This window comes from Nematolebias whitei, chromosome 9 (genome assembly GCF_014905685.2).
Source record: "Nematolebias whitei isolate Nwh7 chromosome 9, NemWhi1, whole genome shotgun sequence".
In the NCBI taxonomy this organism is placed as follows: domain Eukaryota; kingdom Metazoa; phylum Chordata; class Actinopteri; order Cyprinodontiformes; family Rivulidae; genus Nematolebias; species Nematolebias whitei.
This window is the reverse complement of record NC_056506.1, coordinates 15219875-15228400: the sequence shown is the minus strand read 5'-3', so window position 1 is coordinate 15228400 and position 8526 is coordinate 15219875. Positions and strand designations below refer to the sequence as shown.

The 8526-nt window shown below is 42.6% G+C and overlaps 1 protein-coding gene across 1 annotated transcript in view; it reads left to right on the top strand.

Annotated features, from left to right (window-relative positions):
- The window catches only part of st3gal3b (ST3 beta-galactoside alpha-2,3-sialyltransferase 3b), a 111352-nt gene that overhangs the window by 51529 nt on the left and 51297 nt on the right, over positions 1-8526 (top strand). The window contains exons 8-9 of the mRNA XM_037682009.1: positions 4483-4546; positions 4629-4724. Of these exons, the coding sequence (XP_037537937.1) occupies positions 4483-4546; positions 4629-4724 (160 nt within the window). The remainder of the gene's footprint in view (positions 1-4482; positions 4547-4628; positions 4725-8526) is intronic.

Genomic DNA, 8526 nt, shown 5'->3' with positions numbered 1-8526 from the left:
TCACTGATTTTAGTTGATTTTATCATTGATTTTAGTTGATTTTATCATTGATTTTAGTTGATTTTTTATTTTAGTTGCACTTTGCAGCACTTTGCGATTTTTGTTCATGAAAAGTGTGTTACAAATTAAATTCATTATTATTATTAATCACAGGTCATTTGAAAAATCTGGACATCATACAGATACGGCTAGCATGGCATGGCATGGCCCAGGGTTGACTGAAGTGCCCCTCTGTAATGCTGGAGCCTGTTCAGAGCAGAATTAAGAATGGATAAGCTAGGCTGCATCATTGTGTGCCAACAAGTTTGCGTGATCCCTGAAAATACGTTCTCTCACAATTCTTCTGTCGGCTGTGTCCTCCAGTGGTGCAAAAGCTGTCATTGTTCCACAATTACCACAACTATGCCCAGCTATTAACAGCCACGTGTCTTTGTCTACACTTTATCGCCTTTAGGATTCATCACGTGACTTGTTCAGAATTAATATGCTGATCCGAGACCCTTTTCTTCTTAATGAGAATGGTAGTGTCTTGTAGACAGTTCACATGCATTTTAGGTGCCTCAAACATCTGTGTGCCTCATGAGTGGTTCATCAGATATCAACAAAACTATCCTTCAATTTTCAAGTAAATTTCTGTCATCACAAAATTCTTTGTTGTTTAGGCTGCACCTTTCCTAACAGTGTCTGTGTTATGCTTATATATATATATATATATATATATATATATATATATATATATATATATCTATATATATATGCTTTTCTGCAGTTCTTCTGTTACTGTTAGTTTTTTTCCCCCCACTCCTAATTGAAGAGTTTCCTGCTGGACTAATGTCAGAACCTTCAGCCATTCATCTTTGGTTCTGCCACAAAACATACTTGACCGACATGTTTACTCAATACTTACAACAATTAGCTTCTATGTCATCCTTTGGAGCAGAGCACTGCTTTCTGTGATTTTTCACTTTTCATCCACTTGGTTATCCAGGTGTGGTCCTCTGCCTGGTGTTTACGCTGCTCGGGGTGATGCTTGATGCCAGACATCGACACCACATCCAAACAACGAACTGTGGCTCTGCCCACCTCTCTGCAGCAGGTTAATCATTAGGATCATTAGCCAGGGTGAAAGGGCTATTATGTCTAACTAACAGCTAGAATATCTCAGTCACTCAACTCAGTTTTGCCGTTTCTTTTGGCTCCTTCCATCAGACTGTTTGCTTTGTAGTCTGTAAAATAAGTGGAATGAAAAGCACTGAAAATATCTAACTCTTTACGATATTCAGTAATACAGATTGTGCGTCATGTACCTAGGAAAAAGAGTGAATTAAAGGTCCACTTCCTTTCATGTTAGTTCTAAACTGACGTTTAATACAATGATATTGTCCTTTCTCATCTTATGATAAGAAAAGAAAGTTAAAACCATTTTGGTCAAACCTTGTAATTGATGCTATATGTGATTCTATGAGATATTGCAAGATGTTGCTGGTCAGTTTGCTCTCAGATTATGTCTTGGAATGAGTCTCAGCTACTACCAAAACAAATTTTAGCCCAGTATCTGTAAAATTGAAGGAGTTGGAGACATTTCTGGGTTGGCCGATGTTGATTAACTGTGGTGGCCATCTTAAATAACACTGATTCCCAAAACAAATCAGTTGTAAGAGGCCATCCAACGATTACTCTGAGTTAAAATGTGTCTAGTGGTTCATGAGATATTTTGCAGACAAACAAGGTTGACTTCTAAAAAAACAATGCTAAAGATTTAAACAAATATCTTAGTTTAGGTGGGGACAAGCTCAGTCACAAGCACACATCAAGGTGAACAGTTAAAACAAGGTCTTTGCTTGTCCGGACCATAACTTCTGATCAAGATAATTTAATGAAACTTGATAAAACATTATCACTCACCTTCTCCATTTAGTAGTGGGTGCTAGTAAGTAAGTAGTGCAATGGTAGGTAAACCCAAACAGTACTGCAACACTTCAGCATTGCTATAAGTGTACATGGAACAAAAATGAGTGCAGTGGTAATGGAATTTGTACTTTGGTATGTTGCAAAAGATTAATTATAACTATAACATAGCTAAAAATATTCAGGAGGAGGTGAAATATATTATCTAATACTGGAAGCATGACTCCAGCAGAATGTCTTGTTGAACATGGCAGGTATGTGCACTATGAATAAACAGCCTCCTTCCTCACCATGTGAATATAAATGTCTTCGCCGCACGAGGAGACAACTTCAGCATCGACTTCTTCAGCAGTAGAATGTGCTTGTTTGACAGCAGCATTCCTCTGAGTGCTTTTATGGGAGAGTTTTTACATACACATGCATGCCATTCTAAACTCTGGATGTCTCACAAATATCTGGTTTTACCAGTTTAACTCTCAAGAACATAATGAATTCAAAATGAATTATTTTCTCATTTTCCCAGTCCCATTACTACCAATTTCTGCAATCAACTGGAGCACTTCTCGTCTGCAACTGAATAGAAAATTATTATTTTCTCATCATGTCATTAAGGCCATTTAGAATTAGATGTTTTTAGTGGTATGTTGAGGTTTGTGGTGTTTACTGATCATTCATAAAAGCAGGGACACATTATCTGTGAGGGTAAATTGAGATGATAAAGGTGGCTGACCTTGCCATCAAAGGTTTATTTTTAATGTCCGTCCATCCGTCCATCTATCCAATCCATTTTCTTTACCGGCTTCTTCCTTTCCGGGTTGCAGGGGTCACTGGTGCCCATATCCAGCAGTCACAAGTGATGTGGTACACCCTGGTTGAACATAAAATCCATGAGTTAAAGCCATATGCTTTATCCTATTTATTGCAACAGTAAACAAGTTTACACTATAAAAAGAAATGTGTAACTTTTTGTTAAAGAAAGGAAATAGTCAGTGGTCACTGCAAAATCTTAAAACTGACAAAAAGAAAAGGATATACTTTAAACTCAATTCATAAAAATCAGTCATTGCTTTTGAATTTTGGTTTATCAGAATTATTAACAAACTAATTAAACTGGTCTTAAGAAAAGGATAACATGCTCAATGTTTTGTTGAGGGAATCACTGTAATCAAGTGATTTCTGTAACTAAGACTTGTGCACCTGTCCACAGGTATTTGGTTCACTCTTCTTGATCAAACTTCTCCAACTGTCTCAAGTTTAAATGATTCATTTTCCAGACTGCATGTTTTAGCTCCTTTCACAGATGTTGAACAATAATTCAATTATGACTCAAAAGGCCACTTCAGAATATTCTAGTGTTTGGTTCTTAACCATTCTTGGGTGTTGCAATTAAGACCAAACTTTCTGACACTGAGCATCTCATTTCACTCCAGAATGCTTTGACAGTCTTGAGATTTTATTGCACTCTTCACAGATTCAAACTACCTTTGTTCAGATTCAGCAAAACAAGCCCAGCACAGAACTAAGCCTCTTTCCGCCATGTTTCACTGTAGGTACAACGTTTTGATTTGGTCTGTGAACATAGATCTGATAAGACATTGTTGGCCCAAAAGGCTTGGGTTTTGTCTCATCTGTCCAAAGGACATTCTCCCAGATACTCTGTGGATTGAAAAAATAAATTTTGGGAAATTCAAATGTTGCTTTTTCATAAAATGGTGTCTCTTTTCGACCTCTTCCATTTAGTCTGCTCTGGTTCAAACATTGACAGATGCAGTTTGATATTGATGAATCTTTACCCCGAAGTTCACCTCTAATCTCTTTTGAAGTTGTTCTGGACTCTTTGGCTACAATTTGTATTGTTTGTCTCTTCAATCCGTCATGAGTTTTCTTCTCGAGGCCACATCCAGTGATGTCGTCTCCAGTCCTGTGGACCTTAGACTTAAGAATTATCAGTTCAGCTGTGGTCACAGGGACATCAAGTTTCTTGGAGATAGTCTTATAGCAGTTACCTTTAACATACGCTCAAAAAACGTTTTTAAAGTGGCCGAGACAACTCTGTTCTTAGATTTTTGTAGTCCAGGTTCAGTATGGTACACACCATGATACAAAGCAGCACAGTGACTACTTTTCATTGTTTAAATAAGCAGACTGACTGATTACAAGATTGAAGATACCTGTGATGGTAAATACAAGACACACCTGCGTTTGACATGTTCCTGTGGTCAAAGTGGTTTCAATCTTCTCCAACTATACTTTTTGTCAAGGCTGGTTTTATGAATTGTTAAAAAAATCTACTGAATGAAAGTTCAAAAGAAATTACCAGTTCTCATTTGTTATTTTTTATTTTAATAAATTTTGTCAGTTTCAAGTTATTTCAGTGAATTTTGGGAGTTTTCCCTTTTTCCAATAAAAGGAGGTACAAACAAATTTGTTCACATCAGTATCAATTCCCAAATCAAATAAAAATAAGTTTTTTTTTTTTATCAAATAAACTCAATTTATATATTTTTTCTGTACATTTTAGGCAAAAACTTCACATCTTTTTTCATTGACTTTTTTTCTCTTCTTTCCCTGCAGAAAGAATAATAGACAGCATTTTAACTGCGACGAAAAATTATGGGCTTGGAGAGAAGTTAGACAGGTAATCAATTATTTAACTACATCAACAAGTTTTTGTTTTTGCTTTATCAATGTTACTAACTTCTGGCTGTATTTCCTCCCAGTCTCAGCTGTAAAAGATGCATCATTGTAGGCAACGGGGGGATCTTGTTTAATAAGTCCCTGGGCACCCGCATAGATGATTACGATGTTGTAGTACGGTAAGACAAAGCAATTTTTATTAACAATTGAAAGGCCCCCTATTACACATTAAAATATGGCAATAAAATTTGATAAATTTTAGAAGCAGCATTAAGAAAAACTAAGGACATCATTACTGCTTCAGTAGGAATAATGAAAGCAAGTAGCTTCATTGATAAAATGATGATCAGCAATGCCTGGAAAATCCATCCATCCATCCACACATGCATCATCTTCCACAAAGTTTGTTCGCGGGGTAGCAGCTTGAGCAGGGAGGCCCAGACGTCTCTTTCCAAAGCCACCTCTTCCAGCTTTTCTGGGAGGACTCCAAGGCCTTCCCAGGCCAATCAAAAGACTTAGTCTCTCCAGTGTTTCCTGGGTCTTCCCCAGGGTCTCCTCCCAGTCAGACATGCCCAAAGCACCTCCCTAGGGAGGCTACCAGGAAGCATCCTTGCCAGATGCCTGAACCACCTCAAGTGGCTCCTTTCGATGTGGAGGAGCAGCAGTTCTACTCTGGGTCTCTCCTGGGTAACTGAACTTCTCACCCTAAATGGAAGGCCCAACTACCCTGCGGAGGAAACATTTCAACCACCTCTATCCGCAATCTCATTCTTTTGGTCCCTACCCAGAGTTTGTGAATATAAGTGAGGGTATGAATGAAGACTTATCAGTAAACAGAGAGCTTTGCCATATAGCTCAGCTCCATCTTAACCACAACAGACTGGCACAGAGTCCGTAATACTGCAGAAGCTGCACTAATCTGTAAATCTTGAACACCATTTTTCCCTCACTCATGAACAAAACATATACTTGAACTCCTCCACTTGAGGCAGAATCTCACCCTAGACCTGAAGAAATCAGGCCGCCTTTTTCCGACAGAGGACCATGGCCTCAGATTTGAAGGTGCCAATTCTCATCCCATCCGCTTGATACTCATCTGCAAACATTTCAAGAGAGAGCTGAAGATCGTGGCATGATGACACCAACAGGATCACATAATCTGCAAATAGCAGAGAAAGAATCCTGAAGCGCCAAACCGAACTTCCTTTGCTCCCTGGCTGCACAGAGAAATTCTGTCCAATCAGTGACAACGGGCAGCCCTGGTGGAGTCCAACTCCCACCCTGAAGGGGTCCAACTTACTATCGGCAATGCAAACCAAACTCTTGCACCGCTTGTATAGGGACTGAACAGCCCATAACAACGGGTCCCCAATCCCATACTCACGGAACACCCCCCACAGTGTACCTTGAAGAACATGATTGAAAGCATTCTCCAAGTCTACAAAACACATATAGACTGGATGGGCAAACTCCCATGATCCCTCGAGGACCCTGCTGAGGGTAAATAGCTTATCCAGTGTTCTACGGCCAGGATGGAACCTGCTTTGCTCCTCCTGGATTTGAGGATCGACCAACGATCTGACTCGCTTCTCCAGTAACCTTGAATAGACCTTACCAGGGAGGCTAAAGAGAGTGATGCCCCTGTAACTAGAGCACACACTCTGGTACCCTTTTTGAAGAGGGGAACCACCACCCCAGTCTGTCAATCAAGTGACACTGCCCCCGATGTCCACGTGATGTTGCAAAGGCATGTCAACCAAGACAGCCCCACAGCATCCAGAGCCTTAGGGTGCATTCACACCAGCCCTGTTGTCCCAAACTTTAGCCCATTTGCCTAGGAAGTCCAGTTTATTTGGGGAGGTGTGAAGGCGCCATCGAACTCTGTCACAGAACAAAAAGACGAACTCTGGCCCGGTCTAAAACGTAGGTCTCGGTCCGGTAGAAGAAAACTTAAGAGCGGTTCGAGTTCAGGGTGAATACAAGCAGACCGGGCACTGCTCCACAAGCTGGAAGTGGACTACAATGCAGGGCAAACAAACACGCATTTCTCTTACCACATACGGAGCTGTCAGGCGCCTTGTGTGAAAAACAACATTCTCCATGGTCTTCTGCCTCATCTTCCACTCATGCTGAGTCCATTGTTGAAAAATTACAAAATCGAACTCCTAAAACTGCTAAAATTTGACGCCACTCCATTTTTGTTTTTATTTCCAGAAGAAGTGTCTTCTTCAGAGGTTTTTGTGTCGTTTCTTTCTGTAGTTCTTGGGTGCAGCGCCAGCACAGGCGAGTGGGGGAACAGGTTGGCTTGACTGCACAGTGCAGTGTGAATGCAAACGCACCAGCTCAAATGTAAAAAAATGTTATGAATATAGGTTCCCAACCGAACCGTGTCTACCAGACTATCAGGTGTGAAAACAACCTTAAGGAAATCAGAGCAAATCTCATCCACCTCCAGAGCCCTGCTGCTACAGAGCTTTAACTACCTCAGTGACCTCAGTCACAGCTATTGACAGACCAACCCTGAAGTCCCCTGACTCAGGTTCCTCCACGGAAGAAATGCCACTGGGATTGAGAAGGTCCATGAAGTACTTTTTTTTTTTTTTTTTTTAATAGGATAGAAAGAAAGAAAAGACAAAGTAAGACTCCAAAATATAAGAAATATATACAAATAGAGCACACGTCAAAACACCCGGCCACTGTCTGTTCACCTGCAAAGAACATGACAAAACACAGCAACACAATACATATGTATAAAGAACTTAAAATATTCATGGCTTTGCAGTAAGTTTCCATAAATATATATACCCATACCTACGCCTATATACATACATACATACATACACATGAATATACACTCACATACATATCTATATATCTACATATAAAGCCTACATAAGCATCCCTGCTTCTATTTGTGTGTGGTTGTGAGCATGCATAAGTGTATAAGGCTTCTCTAATAGAACATTTATTAGTAACTGTGAAGCAGCAGAGACCCGACCCCCAAGACCAGAGGCAGACGAAAAAGGGGGGACCAGAGCCCAAGACCCCAGGAGGGACCCCGACCGCGGAGCCCCCAGAGCCACCCACACAGGACGAACCACTCACCCACCCCCCAGAACGGACCACAGGGGAGAACCGGAAGATCCCCACCAGCAACCACATACAGTGACCCCCCGGGGCCAACAGCGACAAACTCATAGGCCTCCGTCGGCACCCGCCGCACCGATGTAGGTCCAGGTCCAGGCACCGAGGCCCGGGCACCGAGGACTCACACCTCCCAGGCCAAGGCCTGACAGGGCCAGAGGACCCGAGCCCCACCAGGCAGACACCAGGCCGAGCCGACACACGCCCAAGCGCCCAGCCCCCGATACCAAGGGCCCCAAGCGCGCCGGCAGGCAAGGGCACACCCCACCAGGGGGCCGCGTGATAGGGGCGCGATGCCAAGCACCCCCAGTTGTATCAAAGAGGGGGCAGTCCGAGTCTCGGCCTAACAAATACCCATTCATACACAGACACAATCAGACTATCCCAACCTCAATCTCCCATTCATTCACTCAAAGACATACAATAACGATACATTTCATTCTTATTCCCGATACACACTCTATACCCCCCAGGTCCAAGACATGTACCCGCCCTCTACAGGGGGCAGCCCATGCCCAAACCCAGGAGGTAAACCCATTCATTCTTGAGCGGAGAAGAGCCAATACCCCAGACCCGGCCCAGGCCATGCCCCGCCGACAGGACACCCCCCCACCATGAAGAGGACACGCCACCGACCACCCCCACACACCGCCAACAACCAAGCACGCACCCCCAGCCGACCGCCCGCCAGGCCCCGGCAGCCACCCCGGCCAGCGGGCCAACCATGGCACCCAAGAGCCAAGCTCAGGGGGTCCAAACAACCCCAGGGAGAGCACAGCGCCAGCACCGCCCATGGCAACCCCCAGACCCTGAACCCCCACATAGTCCTGGTCAACA